The sequence below is a fragment of the Anomaloglossus baeobatrachus genome, unplaced genomic scaffold (assembly GCF_048569485.1).
Source record: "Anomaloglossus baeobatrachus isolate aAnoBae1 unplaced genomic scaffold, aAnoBae1.hap1 Scaffold_138, whole genome shotgun sequence".
Classification (NCBI taxonomy): Eukaryota; Metazoa; Chordata; class Amphibia; order Anura; family Aromobatidae; genus Anomaloglossus; species Anomaloglossus baeobatrachus.
This window is the reverse complement of record NW_027441908.1, coordinates 546265-572429: the sequence shown is the minus strand read 5'-3', so window position 1 is coordinate 572429 and position 26165 is coordinate 546265. Positions and strand designations below refer to the sequence as shown.

Here is a 26165-nt window from a genome sequence, read left to right as displayed (position 1 = left end):
AGGCTGTGTTTTGGCGCACGAGGTTAGAGGAGGCCGGGCTTTTGGCACGAGGTTAGAGGAGGCCGGGCTTTTGGCACGAGGTTAGAGGAGGCCGGGCTTTTGGCACGAGGTTAGAGGAGGCCGGGCTTTTGGCACGAGGTTAGAGGAGGCCGGGCTTTTGGCACGAGGTTAGAGGAGGCCGGGCTTTTGGCACGAGGTTAGAGGAGGCCGGGCTTTTGGCACGAGGTTAGAGGAGGCCGGGCTTTTGGCACGAGGTTAGAGGAGGCCGGGCTTTTGGCACGAGGTTAGAGGAGGCCGGGCTTTTGGCACGAGGTTAGAGGAGGCCGGGCTTTTGGCACGAGGTTAGAGGAGGCCGGGCTTTTGGCACGAGGTTAGAGGAGGCCGGGCTTTTGGCACGAGGTTAGAGGAGGCCAGGCTTTTGGCACGAGGTTAGAGGAGGCCGGGCTTTTGGCACGAGGTTAGAGGAGGCCGGGCTTTTGGCGCACGAGGTTAGAGGAGGCCGGGCTTTTGGCACGAGGTTAGAGGAGGCCGGGCTTTTGGCACGAGGTTAGAGGAGGCCGGGCTTTTGGCACGAGGTTAGAGGAGGCCGGGCTTTTGGCACGAGGTTAGAGGAGGCCGGGCTTTTGGCACGAGGTTAGAGGAGGCCGGGCTTTTGGCACGAGGTTAGAGGAGGCCGGGCTTTTGGCACGAGGTTAGAGGAGGCCGGGCTTTTGGCACGAGGTTAGAGGAGGCCAGGCTTTTGGCACGAGGTTAGAGGAGGCCGGGCTTTTGGCACGAGGTTAGAGGAGGCCGGGCTTTTGGCACGAGGTTAGAGGAGGCCGGGCTTTTGGCACGAGGTTAGCGGAGGCCGGGCTTTTGGCACGAGGTTAGAGGAGGCCGTGTTTTGGCGCACGAGGTTAGAGGAGGCCAGGCTTTTGGCGCACGAGGTTAGAGGAGGCCGGGCTTTTGGCACGAGGTTAGAGGAGGCCGGGCTTTTGGCACGAGGTTAGAGGAGGCCGGGCTTTTGGCACGAGGTTAGAGGAGGCCGGGCTTTTGGCACGAGGTTAGAGGAGGCCGGGCTTTTGGCACGAGGTTAGAGGAGGCCGGGCTTTTGGCACGAGGTTAGAGGAGGCCGGGCTTTTGGCACGAGGTTAGAGGAGGCCGGGCTTTTGGCACGAGGTTAGAGGAGGCCGGGCTTTTGGCACGAGGTTAGAGGAGGCCGGGCTTTTGGCACGAGGTTAGAGGAGGCCGGGCTTTTGGCACGAGGTTAGAGGAGGCCGGGCTTTTGGCACGAGGTTAGAGGAGGCCGGGCTTTTGGCACGAGGTTAGAGGAGGCCGGGCTTTTGGCACGAGGTTAGAGGAGGCCGGGCTTTTGGCACGAGGTTAGAGGAGGCCGGGCTTTTGGCACGAGGTTAGAGGAGGCCGGGCTTTTGGCACGAGGTTAGAGGAGGCCGGGCTTTTGGCACGAGGTTAGAGGAGGCCGGGCTTTTGGCACGAGGTTAGAGGAAATGCGTCACGGTTACGTCTCTGCCGTCTACAGACCATTACAACTTTCTTAGCTGTTCACAATGCCAGCAGTTTTGAGTAGGGGTGCACATACTTTCCATGCCGCTGTATATATGTGGCTATAGGTGTCTGTGTGTATACATCTACACTTAGACTTACCGGATCTGTTGGCCTTTCCAGATGAATTCGTGGAGCGGATCCATGGAGATCGGTCTCACCACTCAGGACCCGTCGCTCCTGGATTTCCCCAGCAGTGCCACAGGGCTGAAGGGCGGCTCGTGGATCGTGTCCGGCTGCTCGGTGCTGGAGGATGGCCGCTCCATCCTGGAGGAGTATGGGCAGGACCTGGACCAGCTGGGGGAGGGTGACCGTGTGGGCATTCAGCGCACCCTCTCTGGAGAGCTCCATCTGTGGGTGAATGGTAGAGACTGTGGCTCTGCGGCCTCCGGGATTCCCCCCGGGGTGTGGGCGGTGGTGGACCTGTATGGGAAGTGCACTCAGATCACCGTCTTATCCTGCCAGCTGCCGGACGAGGAGGAGGAGGAGGAGGATCTGGAGGATCCGGACACAGGTGAGAGCGCGTCTCCTGCTGACTGCTGTGTTCCTTGTCTCCCACTATGTTCCTGGGGTCCCCAGTAGTCAGCGAGCATGATGGGATTTCTGCTGGCTTCTCACATACATGGGGGCGGTGTAATGTAATACCGGTGTCTATCTTCTCCCATCCCAGGTCCTCCACTGTCTGCAGGACACCCGCGCCCCGACAAATTCCCCAGCAGCCTGGACCCCGACACCCGTGAGTCAGTGATAATGGCAAATTGTATAGGGCGGTGATGGGGGATGATTATCATGAGTGATGATGATTTACGAGAGCTGACCCTGGCCGGCGAACGCTGGCAGTGGTGTGCGCACAGGGCCGATGGAGGAGGAGGATGATGGGCGACGGAAGATAATGATGATGGGCGGCAATGGGCGACGGAAGATAATGATGATGATGGGTGATAATGGGCGACGGAAGATAATGATGATGGGCGACAATGGGCGACGGAAGATAATGATGATGGGTGACGATGGGCGACGGAAGATAATGATGATGATGGGTGATGATGGGTGACGGAAGATAATGATGATGATGGGTGACGGAAGATAATGATGATGATGGGTGATGATGGGTGACGGAAGATAATGATGATGGGTGACGATGGGTGACGGAAGATAATGATGATGATGGGTGATGATGGGTGACGGAAGATAATGATGATGATGGGTGATGATGGGCGACGGAAGATAATGATGATGATGGGTGATGATGGGCGACGGAAGATAATGATGATGATGGGCGATGGAAGATAATGATGATGATGGGTGATGATGGGCGACGGAAGATAATGATGATGATGGGTGACGATGGGCGACGGAAGATAATGATGATGATGGGTGACGATGGGCGACGGAAGATAATGATGATGATGGGTGATGATGGGTGACGGAAGATAATGATGATGATGGGTGATGATGGGTGACGGAAGATAATGATGATGATGGGTGACGATGGGCGACGGAAGATAATGATGATGATGGGTGATGATGGGTGACGGAAGATAATGATGATGATGGGTGATGATGGGTGACGGAAGATAATGATGATGATGGGTGATGATGGGTGACGGAAGATAATGATGATGATGGGTGACGATGGGCGACGGAAGATAATGATGATGATGGGTGACGGAAGATAATGATGATGATGGGTGATGATGGGTGACGGAAGATAATGATGATGATGGGTGATGATGGGTGACGGAAGATAATGATGATGATGGGTGACGGAAGATAATGATGATGATGGGTGATGATGGGTGACGGAAGATAATGATGATGATGGGTGATGATGGGTGACGGAAGATAATGATGATGGGTGACGGAAGATAATGATGATGATGGGTGATGATGGGTGACGGAAGATAATGATGATGATGGGTGATGATGGGTGACGGAAGATAATGATGATGATGGGTGACGATGGGCGACGGAAGATAATGATGATGATGGGTGACGGAAGATAATGATGATGATGGGTGATGATGGGTGACGGAAGATAATGATGATGATGGGTGATGATGGGTGACGGAAGATAATGATGATGATGGGTGATGATGGGTGACGGAAGATAATGATGATGGGTGACGGAAGATAATGATGATGATGGGTGATGATGGGCGACGGAAGATAATGATGATGATGGGTGATGATGGGTGACGGAAGATAATGATGATGATGGGTGATGATGGGTGACGGAAGATAATGATGATGATGGGTGATGATGGGTGACGGAAGATAATGATGATGGGTGACGGAAGATAATGATGATGATGGGTGATGATGGGTGACGGAAGATAATGATGATGATGGGTGACGGAAGATAATGATGATGATGGGTGATGATGGGTGACGGAAGATAATGATGATGATGGGTGATGATGGGTGACGGAAGATAATGATGATGATGGGTGATGATGGGTGACGGAAGATAATGATGATGGGTGACGGAAGATAATGATGATGATGGGTGATGATGGGTGACGGAAGATAATGATGATGATGGGTGACGGAAGATAATGATGATGATGGGTGATGATGGGTGACGGAAGATAATGATGATGATGGGTGACGATGGGTGACGGAAGATAATGATGATGATGGGTGACGATGGGTGACGGAAGATAATGATGATGATGGGTGACGGAAGATAATGATGATGATGGGTGACGGAAGATAATGATGATGATGGGTGACGATGGGTGACGGAAGATAATGATGATGATGGGTGATGATGGGCGACGGAAGATAATGATGATGATGGGTGACGATGGGTGACGGAAGATAATGATGATGATGGGTGACGATGGGTGACGGAAGATAATGATGATGATGGGTGATGATGGGCGATGGAAGATAATGATGATGATGGGTGACGGAAGATAATGATGATGATGGGTGATGATGGGTGACGGAAGATAATGATGATGATGGGTGACGGAAGATAATGATGATGATGGGTGACGGAAGATAATGATGATGATGGGTGACGATGTGCGACAGAAGATAATGATGATGATGGGTGATGATGGGTGACGGAAGATAATGATGATGATGGGTGACGGAAGATAATGATGATGATGTGCGACGGAAGATAATGATGATGATGGGTGACGATGTGCGACAGAAGATAATGATGATGATGGGTGATGATGGGTGACGGAAGATAATGATGATGATGGGTGACGGAAGATAATGATGATGATGGGTGATGATGGGCGATGGAAGATAATGATGATGATGGGTGACGATGTGCGACAGAAGATAATGATGATGATGGGTGATGATGGGCGACGGAAGATAATGATGATGATGGGTGATGATGGGCGACAGAAGATAATGATAATGATGATGATGGGTGACGGAAGATAATGATGATGATGGGTGATGATGGGTGACGGAAGATAATGATGATGATGGGTGATGATGGGCGACAGAAGATAATGATAATGATGATGATGGGTGACGGAAGATAATGATGATGATGGGTGATGATGGGTGACGGAAGATAATGATGATGGGTGACGATGGGTGACGGAAGATAATGATGATGATGGGTGATGATGGGTGACGGAAGATAATGATGATGATGGGTGATGATGTGCGACAGAAGATAATGATGATGATGGGTGATGATGGGTGACGGAAGATAATGATGATGATGGGTGACGGAAGATAATGATGATGATGGGTGATGATGGGCGACGGAAGATAATGATGATGATGGGTGATGATGTGCGATGGAAGATAATGATGATGATGGGTGATGATGGGTGACGGAAGATAATGATGATGATGGGTGACGATGGGCGATGGAAGATAATGATGATGATGGGTGATGATGGGTGACGGAAGATAATGATGATGATGGGCGATGGAAGATAATGATGATGATGGGTGACGATGGGCGACGGAAGATAATGATGATGATGGGTGACGGAAGATAATGATGATGGGTGATGATGGGTGACGGAAGATAATGATGATGATGGGTGATGATGGGTGACGGAAGATAATGATGATGATGGGTGATGATGGGTGACGGAAGATAATGATGATGATGGGTGACGGAAGATAATGATGATGATGGGCGACGGAAGATAATGATGATGATGGGCGACGGAAGATAATGATGATGATGGGTGACGGAAGATAATGATGATGATGGGTGATGATGTGCGATGGAAGATGATGATGATGGGTGATGATGGGTGACGGAAGATAATGATGACGATGGGCGACGGAAGATAATGATGATGATGGGTGACGGGAGATAATGATGATGATGGGTGATGATGGGTGACGGAAGATAATGATGATGATGGGTGATGATGGGCGACAGAAGATAATGATGATGATGGGTGACGATGTGCGACGGAAGATAATGATGATGATGGGTGACGGGAGATAATGATGATGATGGGTGATGATGGGTGACGGAAGATAATGATGATGATGGGTGACGATGGGCGACGGAAGATAATGATGATGATGGGTGACGGAAGATAATGATGATGATGGGTGACGATGGGCGACGGAAGATAATGATGATGATGGATGATGATGGGTGACGGAAGATAATGATGATGATGGGTGACGATGGGCGACAGAAGATAATGATGATGATGGGTGATGATGGGTGACGGAAGATAATGATGATGATGGGTGACGGAAGATAATGATGATGATGGGTGACGATGGGCGACAGAAGATAATGATGATGATGGGTGATGATGGGTGACGGAAGATAATGATGATGATGGGTGACGGAAGATAATGATGATGATGGGTGACGATGGGTGACGGAAGATAATGATGATGATGGGTGATGATGGGTGACGGAAGATAATGATGATGATGGGTGACGGAAGATAATGATGATGATGGATGATGATGGGTGACGGAAGATAATGATGATGATGGGTGATGATGGGTGACGGAAGATAATGATGATGATGGGTGATGATGGGCGACGGAAGATAATGATGATGATGGGTGACGGAAGATAATGATGATGATGGGTGACGATGGGTGACGGAAGATAATGATGATGATGGGTGACGATGGGTGACGGAAGATAATGATGATGATGGGTGACGATGGGTGACGGAAGATAATGATGATGATGGGTGATGATGGGTGACGGAAGATAATGATGATGATGGGTGACGATGGGTGACGGAAGATAATGATGATGATGGGCGACGGAAGATAATGATGATGATGGGCGACGGAAGATAATGATGATGATGGGTGATGATGGGCGACGGAAGATAATGATGATGATGGGTGACAATGGGCGACGGAAGATAATGATGATGATGGGTGACAATGGGCGACGGAAGATAATGATGATGATGGGTGATGATGGGTGACGGAAGATAATGATGATGATGGGTGACAATGGGCGACGGAAGATAATGATGATGATGGGTGATGATGGGTGACGGAAGATAATGATGATGATGGGTGACGGAAGATAATGATGATGATGGGTGACGGAAGATAATGATGATGATGGGCGACGGAAGATAATGATGATGATGGGTGACGGAAGATAATGATGATGATGGGTGATGATGGGTGACGGAAGATAATGATGATGATGGGTGACGATGGGCGACGGAAGATAATGATGATGATGGGTGATGATGGGTGACGGAAGATAATGATAATGATGGGTGACGGAAGATAATGATGATGATGGGTGACGGAAGATAATGATGATGATGGGTGACGGAAGATAATGATAATGATGGGTGACGGAAGATAATGATGATGATGGGCGACGGAAGATAATGATGATGATGGGTGATGATGGGTGACGGAAGATAATGATGATGATGGGTGATGATGGGTGACGGAAGATAATGATGATGATGGGTGACGGAAGATAATGATGATGATGGGTGACGATGGGCGACGGAAGATAATGATGATGATGGGTGATGATGTGCGACGGAAGATAATGATGATGATGGGTGATGATGTGCGACGGAAGATAATGATGATGATGGGTGATGATGTGCGACGGAAGATAATGATGATGATGGGTGATGATGGGCGACGGAAGACAATGATGATGATGGGTGATGATGTGCGACGGAAGATAATGATGATGATGGGTGATGATGTGCGACGGAAGATAATGATGATGATGGGTAATGATGTGCGACGGAAGATAATGATGATGATGGGTGATGATGTGCGACGGAAGATAATGATGATGATGGGTGACGATGGGTGACGGAAGATAATGATGATGATGGGTGACGATGGGTGACGGAAGATAATGATGATGATGGGTGATGATGGGTGACGGAAGATAATGATGATGATGGGTGATGATGTGCGACGGAAGATAATGATGATGATGGGTGATGATGTGCGACGGAAGATAATGATGATGATGGGTGACGATGGGTGACGGAAGATAATGATGATGATGGGTGACGGAAGATAATGATGATGATGGGTGATGATGGGTGACGGAAGATAATGATGATGATGGGTGATGATGGGTGACGGAAGATAATGATGATGATGGGCGACGGAAGATAATGATGATGATGGGTGATGATGTGCGACGGAAGATAATGATGATGATGGGTGATGATGTGCGACGGAAGATAATGATGATGATGGGTGACGATGGGCGACGGAAGATAATGATGATGATGGGTGACGGAAGATAATGATGATGATGGGTGATGATGTGCGACGGAAGATAATGATGATGATGGGTGACGATGTGCGACGGAAGATAATGATGATGATGGGTGACGATGGGCGACGGAAGATAATGATGATGATGGGTGACGGAAGATAATGATGATGATGGGTGATGATGGGTGACGGAAGATAATGATGATGATGGGTGACGATGGGTGACGGAAGATAATGATGATGATGGGTGATGATGGGTGACGGAAGATAATGATGATGATGGGTGACGGAAGATAATGATGATGATGGGCGACGGAAGATAATGATGATGATGGGTGATGATGGGTGACGGAAGATAATGATGATGATGGGTGATGATGGGTGACGGAAGATAATGATGATGATGGGTGATGATGGGTGACGGAAGATAATGATGATGGGTGATGATGTGCGACGGAAGATAATGATGATGATGGGTGATGATGGGCGACAGAAGATAATGATGATGATGGGTGATGATGGGTGACGGAAGATAATGATGATGATGGGTGATGATGTGCGACGGAAGATAATGATGATGATGGGTGATGATGGGTGACGGAAGATAATGATGATGATGGGTGATGATGTGCGACGGAAGATAATGATGATGATGGGTGATGATGGGCGACAGAAGATAATGATGATGTGCGACGGAAGATAATGATGATGATGGGTGATGATGTGCGACGGAAGATAATGATGATGATGGGTGACGGAAGATAATGATGATGATGGGTGATGATGTGCGACGGAAGATAATGATGATGATGTGCGACGGAAGATAATGATGATGATGGGTGACGGAAGATAATGATGATGATGGGTGACGATGGGTGACGGAAGATAATGATGATGATGGGTGATGATGGGCGACGGAAGATAATGATGATGATGGGTGACGATGGGTGACTGAAGATAATAATGATGATGATGGGTGATGATGTGCGACGGAAGATAATGATGATGATGGGTGATGATGGGTGACGGAAGATAATGATGATGATGGGTGATGATGGGTGACGGAAGATAATGATGATGATGGGTGACGATGGGTGACGGAAGATAATGATGATGATGGGTGACGATGGGCGACGGAAGATAATGATGATGATGGGTGATGATGGGCGACGGAAGATAATGATGATGATGGGTGATGATGGGCGACGGAAGATAATGATGATGATGGGTGATGATGGGCGACGGAAGATAATGATGATGATGGGTGACGGAAGATAATGATGATGATGGGTGATGATGGGCGACGATGGGCGACGGAAGATAATGATGATGATGGGTGACGGAAGATAATGATGATGATGGGTGACGGAAGATAATGATGATGATGGGTGACGGAAGATAATGATGATGATGGGCGACGGAAGATAATGATGATGATGGGTGACGATGGGTGACGGAAGATAATGATGATGATGGGTGATGATGGGTGACGGAAGATAATGATGATGATGGGTGATGATGGGTGACGGAAGATAATGATGATGATGGGTGATGATGGGTGACGGAAGATAATGATGATGATGGGTGACGATGGGTGACGGAAGATAATGATGATGATGGATGATGATGGGTGACGGAAGATAATGATGATGATGGGTGACGATGTGCGACGGAAGATAATGATGATGATGGGTGATGATGGGTGACGGAAGATAATGATGATGGGTGATGATGGGCGACGGAAGATAATGATGATGGGTGACGATGGGCGACGGAAGATAATGATGATGATGGGTGACGGAAGATAATGATGATGATGGGCGACGGAAGATAATGATGATGATGGGTGACGGAAGATAATGATGATGATGGGTGACGATGGGCGACGGAAGATAATGATGATGATGGATGATGATGGGTGACGGAAGATAATGATGATGATGGGTGATGATGGGTGACGGAAGATAATGATGATGATGGGTGATGATGGGCGACGGAAGATAATGATGATGATGGGCGACGGAAGATAATGATGATGATGGGTGACGATGGGTGACGGAAGATAATGATGATGATGGGTGATGATGGGTGACGGAAGATAATGATGATGATGGGTGACGATGGGTGACGGAAGATAATGATGATGATGGGTGACGATGGGCGACGGAAGATAATGATGATGATGGGTGACGGAAGATAATGATGATGATGGGTGATGATGGGCGACGGAAGATAATGATGATGATGGATGATGATGGGTGACGGAAGATAATGATGATGATGGGTGATGATGGGTGACGGAAGATAATGATGATGATGGGTGACGATGGGCGACGGAAGATAATGATGATGATGGGTGACGGAAGATAATGATGATGATGGGTGATGATGGGTGACGGAAGATAATGATGATGATGGGTGATGATGGGTGACGGAAGATAATGATGATGATGGGTGACGATGGGTGACGGAAGATAATGATGATGATGGATGATGATGGGTGACGGAAGATAATGATGATGATGGGTAATGATGGGCGACGGAAGATAATGATGATGATGGGTGATGATGGGTGACGGAAGATAATGATGATGATGGGTGACGATGGGCGACGGAAGATAATGATGATGATGGGTGACGGAAGATAATGATGATGATGGGTGATGATGGGCGACGGAAGATAATGATGATGATGGGTGACGATGGGCGACGGAAGATAATGATGATGATGGGTGATGATGGGTGACGGAAGATAATGATGATGATGGGTGATGATGGGTGACGGAAGATAATGATGATGATGGGTGATGATGGGCGACGGAAGATAATGATGATGGGTGATGATGGGCGACGGAAGATAATGATGATGATGGGTGACGATGGGCGACGGAAGATAATGATGATGGGTGATGATGGGCGACGGAAGATAATGATGATGATGGGTGATGATGGGCGACGGAAGATAATGATGATGGGTGATGATGGGCGACGGAAGATAATGATGATGATGGGTGACGATGGGTGACGGAAGATAATGATGATGATGGGTGATGATGGGCGACGGAAGATAATGATGATGGGTGATGATGGGCGACGGAAGATAATGATGATGATGGGTGACGATGGGCGACGGAAGATAATGATGATGATGGGTGATGATGGGTGACGGAAGATAATGATGATGATGGGTGATGATGGGTGACGGAAGATAATGATGATGATGGGTGACGATGGGCGACGGAAGATAATGATGATGATGGGTGATGATGGGTGACGGAAGATAATGATGATGATGGGTGATGATGGGCGACGGAAGATAATGATGATGATGGGTGACGATGGGCGACGGAAGATAATGATGATGATGGGTGATGATGGGTGACGGAAGATAATGATGATGATGGGTGATGATGGGCGACGGAAGATAATGATGATGGGTGATGATGGGCGACGGAAGATAATGATGATGATGGGTGACGATGGGCGACGGAAGATAATGATGATTATGGGTGATGATGGGTGACGGAAGATAATGATGATGATGGGTGATGATGGGTGACGGAAGATAATGATGATGATGGGTGATGATGGGTGACGGAAGATAATGATGATGATGGGTGACGATGGGCGACGGAAGATAATGATGATGATGGGTGATGATGGGTGACGGAAGATAATGATGATGATGGGTGACGATGGGTGACGGAAGATAATGATGATGATGGGTGACGATGGGCGACGGAAGATAATGATGATGATGGGTGACGGAAGATAATGATGATGATGGGTGATGATGGGTGACGGAAGATAATGATGATGATGGGTGACGATGGGTGACGGAAGATAATGATGATGATGGGTGACGATGGGCGACGGAAGATAATGATGATGATGGATGATGATGGGTGACGGAAGATAATGATGATGATGGGTGACGGAAGATAATGATGATGATGGGTGATGATGGGTGACGGAAGATAATGATGATGATGGGTGATGATGGGTGACGGAAGATAATGATGATGATGGGTGATGATGGGTGACGGAAGATAATGATGATGATGGGTGACGATGGGTGACGGAAGATAATGATGATGATGGGTGACGATGGGCGACGGAAGATAATGATGATGATGGGTGATGATGGGTGACGGAAGATAATGATGATGATGGGTGATGATGGGCGACGGAAGATAATGATGATGATGGGTGACGATGGGCGACGGAAGATAATGATGATGATGGGTGATGATGGGTGACGGAAGATAATGATGATGATGGGTGATGATGGGCGACGGAAGATAATGATGATGGGTGATGATGGGCGACGGAAGATAATGATGATGATGGGTGACGATGGGCGACGGAAGATAATGATGATGATGGGTGATGATGGGTGACGGAAGATAATGATGATGATGGGTGATGATGGGTGACGGAAGATAATGATGATGATGGGCGACGGAAGATAATGATGATGATGGGTGATGATGGGCGACGGAAGATAATGATGATGATGGGCGACGGAAGATAATGATGATGATGGGCGACGGAAGATAATGATGATGATGGGTGATGATGGGCGACGGAAGATAATGATGATGATGGGCGACGGAAGATGATGATGATGGGTGACGATGGGCGACGGAAGATAATGATGATGATGGGTGATGATGGGTGACGGAAGATAATGATGATGATGGGTGATGATGGGTGACGGAAGATAATGATGATGATGGGTGATGATGTGCGACGGAAGATAATGATGATGATGGGCGATGATGGGCGACGGAAGATAATGATGATGATGGGTGACGGAAGATAATGATGATGATGGGTGATGATGGGTGACGGAAGATAATGATGATGATGGGTGATGATGGGCGACGGAAGATAATGATGATGATGGGTGACGATGGGCGACGGAAGATAATGATGATGATGGGTGACGATGGGCGACGGAAGATAATGATGATGATGGGTGATGATGGGCGACGGAAGATAATGATGATGATGGGTGACGATGGGCGACGGAAGATAATGATGATGATGGGTGATGATGGGCGACGGAAGATAATGATGATGATGGGTGACGGAAGATAATGATGATGATGGGTGATGATGGGCGACGGAAGATAATGATGATGATGGGTGACGGAAGATAATGATGATGATGGGTGACGATGGGCGACGGAAGATAATGATGATGATGGGTGATGATGGGCGACGGAAGATAATGATGATGATGGGTGATGATGGGCGACGGAAGATAATGATGATGATGGGTGACGATGGGCGACGGAAGATAATGATGATGATGGGTGATGATGGGCGACGGAAGATAATGATGATGATGGGTGATGATGGGTGACGGAAGATAATGATGATGATGGGTGATGATGGGTGACGGAAGATAATGATGATGGGTGATGATGGGCGACGGAAGATAATGATGATGATGGGTGACGATGGGCGACGGAAGATAATGATGATGATGGGTGATGATGGGTGACGGAAGATAATGATGATGATGGGTGATGATGGGTGACGGAAGATAATGATGATGATGAGTGACGATGTGCGACGGAAGATAATGATGATGATGGGTGATGATGGGTGACGGAAGATAATGATGATGATGGATGATGATGGGCGACGGAAGATAATGATAATGATGGGTGATGATGTGCGACGGAAGATAATGATGATGATGGGTGACGGAAGATAATGATGATGATGGGTGACGGAAGATAATGATGATGATGGGTGACGATGGGTGACGGAAGATAATGATGATGATGGGTGATGATGGGTGACGGAAGATAATGATGATGATGGGTGATGATGTGCGACGGAAGATAATGATGATGATGGGCGACGGAAGATAATGATGATGATGGGTGATGATGGGTGACGGAAGATAATGATGATGATGGGTGATGATGGGTGACGGAAGATAATGATGATGATGGGTGATGATGGGCGACGGAAGATAATGATGATGATGGGCGACGGAAGATAATGATGATGATGGGTGATGATGGGTGACGGAAGATAATGATGATGATGGGTGATGATGGGTGACGGAAGATAATGATGATGATGGGCGACGGAAGATGATGATGATGATGGGTGATGATGGGTGACGGAAGATAATGATTATGATGGGTGACGATGGGCGACGGAAGATAATGATGATGATGGGTGATGATGGGCGACGGAAGATAATGATGATGATGGGTGATGATGGGCGACGGAAGATAATGATAATGATGGGTGACGGAAGATAATGATGATGATGGGTGACGGAAGATAATGATGATGATGGGTGATGATGGGTGACGGAAGATAATGATGATGATGGGTGATGATGTGCGACGGAAGATAATGATGATGATGGGTGACGATGGGCGACGGAAGATAATGATGATGATGGGCGACGGAAGATGATGATGATGATGGATGACGGAAGATAATGATGATGATGGGTGATGATGTGCGACGGAAGATAATGATGATGATGGGTGACGGAAGATAATGATGATGATGGGTGATGATGGGCGACGGAAGATAATGATGATGATGGGTGACGGAAGATAATGATGATGATGGGTGATGATGGGTGACGGAAGATAATGATGATGATGGGTGATGATGGGCGACGGAAGATAATGATGATGATGGGTGATGATGTGCGACGGAAGATAATGATGATGATGGGCGACGGAAGATAATGATGATGATGGGTGACGATGTGCGACGGAAGATAATGATGATGATGGGCGACGGAAGATAATGATGATGATGGGTGATGATGTGCGACGGAAGATAATGATGATGATGGGTGACGGAAGATAATGATGATGATGGGTGACGATGGGCGACGGAAGATAATGATGATGATGGGTGATGATGGGTGACGGAAGATAATGATGATGATGGGTGATGATGGGTGACGGAAGATAATGATGATGATGGGTGATGATGGGCGACGGAAGATAATGATGATGATGGGTGACGATGGGCGACGGAAGATAATGATGATGATGGGTGATGATGGGTGACGGAAGATAATGATGATGATGGGTGATGATGGGTGACGGAAGATAATGATGATGATGGGTGATGATGGGCGACGGAAGATAATGATGATGATGGGTGATGATGTGCGACGGAAGATAATGATGATGATGGGCGACGGAAGATAATGATGATGATGGGTGACGATGTGCGACGGAAGATAATGATGATGATGGGCGACGGAAGATAATGATGATGATGGGTGACGGAAGATAATGATGATGATGGGTGACGATGGGCGACGGAAGATAATGATGATGATGGGCGACGGAAGATAATGATGATGATGGGTGATGGAAGATAATGATGATGATGGGTGATGATGGGTGACGATGGGTGACGGAAGATAATGATGATGATGGGCGACGGAAGATAATGATGATGATGGGTGACGATGGGCGACGGAAGATAATGATGATGATGGGCGACGGAAGATAATGATGATGATGGGTGATGGAAGATAATGATGATGATGGGCGACGGAAGATAATGATGATGATGGGTGATGGAAGATAATGATGATGATGGGTGACGGAAGATAATGATGATGATGGGTGACGGAAGATAATGATGATGATGGGTGACGGAAGATAATGATGATGATGGGTGATGGAAGATAATGATGATGATGGGTGACGATGGGCGACGGAAGATAATGATGATGATGGGCGACGGAAGATAATGATGATGATGGGTGATGATGTGCGACGGAAGATAATGATGATGATGGGTGACGGAAGATAATGATGATGATGGGTGACGATGGGCGACGGAAGATAATGATGATGATGGGCGACGGAAGATAATGATGATGATGGGTGATGGAAGATAATGATGATGATGGGTGACGGAAGATAATGATGATGATGGGTGACGATGGGCGACGGAAGATAATGATGATGATGGGCGACGGAAGATAATGATGATGATGGGTGATGGAAGATAATGATGATGATGGGCGACGGAAGATAATGATGATGATGGGTGATGGAAGATAATGATGATGATGGGTGACGGAAGATAATGATGATGATGAGTGACGATGTGCGACGGAAGATAATGATGATGATGGGTGACGATGGGCGACGGAAGATAATGATGATGATGGGTGACGATGGGCGACGGAAGATAATGATGATGATGGGTGATGGAAGATAATGATGATGATGGGTGACGATGGGCGACGGAAGATAATGATGATGATGGGCGACGGAAGATAATGATGATGATGGGTGATGGAAGATAATGATGATGATGGGTGACGGAAGATAATGATGATGATGGGTGACGGAAGATAATGATGATGATGGGTGACGATGGGCGACGGAAGATAATGATGATGATGGGTGATGGAAGATAATGATGATGATGGGTGACGGAAGATAATGATGATGATGGGCGACGGAAGATAATGATGATGATGGGTGACGATGGGCGACGGAAGATAATGATGATGATGGGCGACGGAAGATAATGATGATGATGGGTGACGATGTGCGACAGAAGATAATGATGATGATGGGTGATGGAAGATAATGATGATGATGGGTGACGATGTGCGACAGAAGATAATGATGATGATGGGTGACGGAAGATAATGATGATGATGGGTGATGGAAGATAATGATGATGATGGGTGACGATGTGCGACAGAAGATAATGATGATGATGGGTGACGGAAGATAATGATGATGATGGGTGATGGAAGATAATGATGATGGGTGACGATGTGCGACAGAAGATAATGATGATGATGGGCGACGGAAGATAATGATGATGATGGGTGACGATGGGCGACGGAAGATAATGATGATGATGGGTGATGATGGGTGACGGAAGATAATGATGATGATGGGTGATGATGTGCGACGAAAGATAATGATGATGATGGGAGACGGGAGATAATGATGATGATGGGTGATGATGGGCGACGGAAGATAATGATGATGATGGGTGATGATGGGTGACGGAAGATAATGATGATGATGGGTGATGATGGGTGACGGAAGATAATGATGATGATGGGTGATGATGGGCGACAGAAGATAATGATGATGATGGGTGACGGAAGATAATGATGATGATGGGTGATGATGGGCGACGGAAGATAATGATGATGGGTGACGGAAGATAATGATAATGATGGGTGATGATGGGTGACGGAAGATAATGATGATGATGGGCGACGGAAGATAATGATGATGATGGGTGACGATGTGCGACGGAAGATAATGATGATGATGGGTGATGATGGGTGACGGAAGATAATGATGATGATGGGTGATGATGGGTGACGGAAGATAATGATGATGGGTGACGGTGGGCGACGGAAGATAATGATGATGATGGGTGATGATGGGTGACGGAAGATAATGATGATGATGGGTGATGATGGGCGACGGAAGATAATGATGATGATGGATGACGGAAGATAATGATGATGATGGGTGATGATGGGTGACGGAAGATAATGATGATGATGTGCGACGGAAGATAATGATGATGATGGGTGATGATGGGCGACGGAAGATAATGATGATGATGGGTGATGATGGGTGACGGAAGATAATGATAATGATGGGTGATGGGCGACGGAAGATAATGATGATGATGGGTGACGATGGGCGACGGAAGATAATGATGATGATGGGTGACGATGGGCGACGGAAGATAATGATGATGATGGGTGACGATGGGCGACGGAAGATAATGATGATGATGGGTGATGATGGGTGACGGAAGATAATGATGATGATGGGTGACGATGGGCGACGGAAGATAATGATGATGATGGGTGATGATGGGTGACGGAAGATAATGATGATGATGGGTGACGGTGGGCGACGGAAGATAATGATGATGATGGGTGATGATGGGCGACGGAAGATAATGATGATGATGGGTGACGGTGGGCGACGGAAGATAATGATGATGATGGGTGATGATGGGTGACGGAAGATAATGATGATGATGGGTGATGATGGGCGACGGAAGATAATGATGATGATGGATGACGGAAGATAATGATGATGATGGGTGATGATGGGCGATGGAAGATAATGATGATGATGGGTGACGATGGGCGACGGAAGATAATGATGATGATGGGTGATGATGGGCGACGGAAGATAATGATGATGATGGGTGATGATGGGTGACGGAAGATAATGATGATGATGGGTGATGATGGGTGACGGAAGATAATGATGATGATGGGTGATGATGGGCGACGGAAGATAATGATGATGATGGATGACGGAAGATAATGATGATGATGGGTGATGATGGGTGACGGAAGATAATGATGATGATGGGTGATGGAAGATAATGATGATGATGGGTGACGATGGGCGACGGAAGATAATGATGATGATGGATGACGGAAGATAATGATGATGATGGGTGATGATGGGCGATGGAAGATAATGATGATGATGGATGACGGAAGATAATGATGATGATGGGTGATGATGGGCGATGGAAGATAATGATGATGATGGGTGACGATGGGCGACGGAAGATAATGATGATGATGGGTGATGATGGGCGACGGAAGATAATGATGATGATGGGTGATGATGGGTGACGGAAGATAATGATAATGATGGGTGACAGAAGATAATGATGATGATGGGTGATGATGGGTGACGGAAGATAATGATGATGATGGGTGATGATGGGTGACGGAAGATAATGATGATGATGGGTGACGATGGGCGACGGAAGATAATGATGATGATGGGTGATGATGGGTGACGGAAGATAATGATGATGATGGGTGATGATGGGCGACGGAAGATAATGATGATGATGGGTGACGATGGGCGACGGAAGATAATGATGATGATGGGTGATGATGGGTGACGGAAGATAATGATGATGATGGGTGATGATGGGCGACGGAAGATAATGATGATGATGGGTGATGATGGGTGACGGAAGATAATGATGATGATGGGTGATGATGGGCGACGGAAGATAATGATGATGGGTGACGATGGGTGACGGAAGATAATGATGATGATGGGTGACGGAAGATAATGATGATGATGGGTGATGATGGGTGACGGAAGATAATGATGATGATGGGTGACGATGGGTGACGGAAGATAATGATGATGATGGGTGATGATGGGCGACGGAAGATAATGATGATGATGGGTGACGATGGGCGACGGAAGATAATGATGATGATGGGTGATGATGGGCGACGGAAGATAATGATGATGATGGGCGACGGAAGATAATGATGATGATGGGTGATGAGGGGTGACGGAAGATAATGATGATGATGGGTGACGGAAGATAATGATGATGATGGGTGACGATGGGCGACGGAAGATAATGATGATGATGGATGATGATGGGTGACGGAAGATAATGATGATGATGGGTGACGATGGGCGACGGAAGATAATGATGATGATGGATGATGATGGGTGACGGAAGATAATGATGATGATGGATGATGATGGGCGACGGAAGATAATGATGATGATGGGTGACGATGGGTGACGGAAGATAATGATGATGATGGGTGATGATGGGTGACGGAAGATAATGATGATGATGGGTGACGATGGGCGACGGAAGATAATGATGATGATGGGTGATGATGGGTGACGGAAGATAATGATGATGATGGGTGACGATGGGTGACGGAAGATAATGATGATGATGGGTGATGATGGGTGACGGAAGATAATGATGATGATGGGTGATGATGGGTGACGGAAGATAATGATGATGATGGGTGACGATGGGCGACGGAAGATAATGATGATGATGGATGATGATGGGTGACGGAAGATAATGGTGATGATGGGTGACGGAAGATAATGATGATGATGGGTGACGGAAGATAATGATGATGATGGGTGACGATGGGCGACGGAAGATAATGATGATGATGGGTGACGGAAGATAATGATGATGATGGGTGATGATGGGTGACGGAAGATAATGATGATGATGGGTGATGATGGGTGACGGAAGATAATGATGATGATGGGTGACGATGGGTGACGGAAGATAATGATGATGATGGGTAATGATGGGCGACGGAAGATAATGATGATGATGGGTGATGATGGGTGACGGAAGATAATGATGATGATGGGTGACGGAAGATAATGATGATGATGGGTGATGATGGGTGACGGAAGATAATGATGATGATGGGTGACGATGGGCGACGGAAGATAATGATGATGATGGGTGATGATGGGTGACGGAAGATAATGATGATGATGGGTGATGATGGGCGACAGAAGATAATGATGATGTGCGACGGAAGATAATGATGATGATGGGTGATGATGGGTGACGGAAGATAATGATGATGATGGGTGATGATGGGCGACGGAAGATAATGATGATGTGCGACGGAAGATAATGATGATGATGGGTGATGATGGGTGACGGAAGATAATGATGATGATGGGTGATGATGGGCGACGGAAGATGATGATGATGGGTGACGATGTGCGACGGAAGATAATGATGATGATGGGTGATGATGGGTGACGGAAGATAATGATGATGATGGGTGATGATGGGTGACGGAAGATAATGATGATGATGGGTGACGATGGGCGACGGAAGATAATGATGATGATGGGTGATGATGGGCGACGGAAGATAATGATGATGATGGGTGATGATGGGCGACGGAAGATAATGATGATGATGGGTGACGGAAGATAATGATGATGGGTGATGATGGGCGACGGAAGATAATGATGATGATGGGTGATGGGTGACGGAAGATAATGATGATGATGGGTGATGATGGGTGACGGAAGATAATGATGATGATGGGTGACGATGGGCGACGGAAGATAATGATGATGATGGGTGATGATGGGTGACGGAAAATAATGATGATGATGGGTGACGATGGGTGACGGAAGATAATGATGATGATGGGTGACGATGGGTGACGGAAGATAATGATGATGATGGGTGATGATGGGTGACGGAAGATAATGATGATGATGGGTGATGATGGGTGACGGAAGATAATGATGATGATGGGTGATGATGGGTGACGGAAGATAATGATGATGATGGGTGATGATGGGCGACGGAAGATAATGATGATGGGTGACGATGGGCGACGGAAGATAATGATGATGATGGGTGATGATGGGTGACGGAAGATAATGATGATGATGGGTGATGATGGGTGACGGAAGATAATGATGATGATGGGTGATGATGGGCGACGGAAGATAATGATGATGGGTGACGATGGGTGACGGAAGATAATGATGATGATGGGTGATGATGGGTGACGGAAGATAATGATGATGATGGGTGACGGAAGATAATGATGATGATGGGTGATGATGGGTGACGGAAGATAATGATGATGATGGGTGATGATGGGCGACGGAAGATAATGATGATGATGGGTGACGGAAGATAATGATGATGATGGGTGACGATGGGTGACGGAAGATAATGATGATGATGGGTGATGATGGGTGACGGAAGATAATGATGATGATGGGTGACGATGGGTGACGGAAGATAATGATGATGATGGGTGATGATGGGCGACGGAAGATAATGATGATGATGGGTGACGGAAGATAATGATGATGATGGGTGACGATGGGTGACGGAAGATAATGATGATGATGGGTGATGATGGGTGACGGAAGATAATGATGATGATGGGTGACGATGGGTGACGGAAGATAATGATGATGATGGGTGACGATGGGTGACGGAAGATAATGATGATGATGGGTGACGATGGGTGACGGAAGATAATGATGATGATGGGTGACGATGGGCGACGGAAGATAATGATGATGATGGGTGATGATGGGCGACGGAAGATAATGATGATGATGGGTGATGATGGGTGACGGAAGATAATGATGATGATGGGTGACGGAAGATAATGATGATGATGGGTGACGATGGGCGACGGAAGATAATGATGATGATGGATGATGATAGGTGACGGAAGATAATGATGATGATGGGTGACGATGGGCGACGGAAGATAATGATGATGATGGGTGATGATGGGTGACGGAAGATAATGATGATGATGGGTGATGATGGGCGACGGAAGATAATGATGATGATGGGTGACGATGGGCGACGGAAGATAATGATGATGATGGGCGACGGAAGATAATGATGATGATGGGTGACGATGGGTGACGGAAGATAATGATGATGATGGGTGACGATGGGCGACGGAAGATAATGATGATGATGGGTGATGATGGGTGACGGAAGATAATGATGATGATGGGTGATGATGGGTGACGGAAGATAATGATGATGATGGGTGACGGAAGATAATGATGATGATGGATGATGATGGGTGACGGAAGATAATGATGATGATGGGTGATGATGGGTGACGGAAGATAATGATGATGATGGGTGACGATGGGCGACGGAAGATAATGATGATGATGGATGATGATGGGTGACGGAAGATAATGATGATGATGGATGATGATGGGTGACGGAAGATAATGATGATGATGGGTGATGATGGGTGACGGAAGATAATGATGATGATGGGTGACGATGGGCGACGGAAGATAATGATGATGATGGATGATGATGGGTGACGGAAGATAATGATGATGATGGATGATGATGGGTGACGGAAGATAATGATGATGATGGGTGACGGAAGATAATGATGATGATGGATGATGATGGGTGACGGAAGATAATGATGATGATGGGCGACGGAAGATAATGATGATGATGGGCGACGGAAGATAATGATGATGATGGGTGACGATGGGCGACGGAAGATAATAATGATGATGGGCGACGGAAGATAATGATGATGATGGACGACGGAAGATAATGATGATGATGGGTGATGATGGGTGACGGAAGATAATGATAATGATGGGCGACGGAAGATAATGATGATGATGGACGACGGAAGATAATGATGATGATGGGTGACGATGGGCGACGGAAGATAATAATGATGATGTGCGACGGAAGATAATGATAATGATGGGCGACGGAAGATAATGATGATGATGGGTGATGATGGGCGACGGAAGATAATGATGATGATGGGTGATGATGGGTGACGGAAGATAATGATGATGATGGGTGACGGAAGATAATGATGACGATGGGTGACGGAAGATAATGATGATGATGGGTGACGATGGGCGACGGAAGATAATGATGATGATGGGCGACGGAAGATAATGATGATGATGTGCGACGGAAGATAATGATGATGATGGGTGACGGAAGATAATGATGATGATGGGTGACGGAAGATAATGATGATGATGGGTGACGGAAGATAATGATGATGATGGGTGACGATGGGTGACGGAAGATAATGATGATGATGGGTGACGATGGGCGACGGAAGATAATGATGATGATGGGTGACGGAAGATAATGATGATGATGGGTGATGATGGGTGACGGAAGATAATGATGATGATGGGTGACGATGGGCGACGGAAGATAATGATGATGATGGGTGACGATGGGTGACGGAAGATAATGATGATGATGGGTGACGATGGGCGACGGAAGATAATGATGATGATGGGTGATGATGGGTGACGGAAGATAATGATGATGATGGGTGACGATGGGTGATGGAAGATAATGATGATGATGGGTGATGATGGGTGACGGAAGATAATGATGATGATGGGTGATGATGGGTGACGGAAGATAATGATGATGATGGGTGATGATGTGCGACGGAAGATAATGATGATGATGGGCGACGGAAGATAATGATGATGATGGGTGATGATGGGCGACGGAAGATAATGATGATGATGGGTGACGATGGGCGACGGAAGATAATGATGATGATGGGTGATGATGGGCGACGGAAGATAATGATGATGATGGGTGATGATGGGTGACGGAAGATAATGATGATGATGGGTGATGATGGGTGACGGAAGATAATGATGATGATGGGTGATGATGGGCGACGGAAGATAATGATGATGATGGGTGACGATGGGCGACGGAAGATAATGATGATGATGGGTGATGATGGGTGACGGAAGATAATGATGATGATGGGTGATGATGGGTGACGGAAGATAATGATGATGATGAGTGACGATGTGCGACGGAAGATAATGATGATGATGGGTGACGGAAGATAATGATGATGATGGATGATGATGGGCGACGGAAGATAATGATAATGATGGGTGATGATGTGCGACGGAAGATAATGATGATGATGGGTGACGGAAGATAATGATGATGATGGATGATGATGGGCGACGGAAGATAATGATGATGATGGGTGACGATGGGTGACGGAAGATAATGATGATGATGGGTGACGGAAGATAATGATGATGATGGGTGATGATGGGCGACGGAAGATAATGATGATGATGGGTGATGATGTGCGACGGAAGATAATGATGATGATGGGTGATGATGGGCGACGGAAGATAATGATGATGATGGGTGATGATGGGTGACGGAAGATAATGATGATGATGGGTGATGATGGGCGACGGAAGATAATGATGATGATGGGTGATGATGGGTGACGGAAGATAATGATGATGATGGGTGACGGAAGATAATGATGATGATGGATGATGATGGGCGACGGAAGATAATGATGATGATGGGTGATGATGGGCGACGGAAGATAATGATGATAGGTGATGATGGGTGACGGAAGATAATGATGATGATGGGTGATGATGGGTGACGGAAGATAATGATGATGATGGGTGACGATGGGCGACGGAAGATAATGATGATGATGGGTGATGATGGGCGACGGAAGATAATGATGATGATGGGTGATGATGGGTGACGGAAGATAATGATGATGATGGGTGATGATGGGCGACGGAAGATAATGATGATGATGGGTGATGATGGGTGACGGAAGATAATGATGATGATGGGTGACGATGGGTGACGGAAGATAATGATGATGATGGGCGACGGAAGATAATGATGATGATGGGTGATGATGTGCGACGGAAGATAATGATGATGATGGGTGACGATGGGCGACGGAAGATAATGATGATGATGGGTGATGATGGGCGACGGAAGATAATGATGATGATGGGTGACGATGGGCGACGGAAGATAATGATGATGATGGGCGACGGAAGATAATGATGATGATGGGTGATGATGGGCGATGGAAGATAATGATGATGATGGGTGACGGAAGATAATGATGATGATGGGTGACGGAAGATAATGATGATGATGGGTGACGATGTGCGACAGAAGATAATGATGATGATGGGTGACGGAAGATAATGATGATGATGGGTGACGGAAGATGATGATGATGGGTGATGATGGGCGACGGAAGATAATGATGATGATGGGTGACGGAAGATGATGATGATGATGGGTGACGATGTGCGACGGAAGATAATGATGATGATGGGTGACGGAAGATAATGATAATGATGGGTGATGATGGGTGACGGAAGATAATGATGATGATGGGTGATGATGGGTGACGGAAGATAATGATAATGATGGGTGACGGAAGATAATGATGATGATGGGCGACGGAAGATAATGATAATGATGGGTGACGAAGTGCGACGGAAGATAATGATGATGATGGGTGATGATGGGTGACGGAAGATAATGATTATGATGGGTGATGATGGGCGACGGAAGATAATGATGATGATGGGTGATGATGGGCGACGGAAGATAATGATGATGATGGGTGACGGAAGATAATGATGATGATGGGTGATGATGGGTGACGGAAGATAATGATGATGGGTGACGATGGGCGACGGAAGATAATGATGATGATGTGCGACGGAAGATAATGATGATGA

The 26165-nt window shown here is 46.9% G+C and overlaps 1 protein-coding gene across 1 annotated transcript in view; it reads left to right on the top strand.

The window, feature by feature from the left end:
* The first annotated feature begins 1665 nt into the window (after positions 1-1665).
* Positions 1666-26165, top strand: part of NEURL4 (neuralized E3 ubiquitin protein ligase 4) — a 203518-nt gene continuing 179018 nt past the window's right edge. The window contains exons 1-2 of the mRNA XM_075332000.1: positions 1666-2056; positions 2213-2278. Coding sequence (XP_075188115.1) covers positions 1666-2056; positions 2213-2278 — 457 coding nt within the window. The remainder of the gene's footprint in view (positions 2057-2212; positions 2279-26165) is intronic.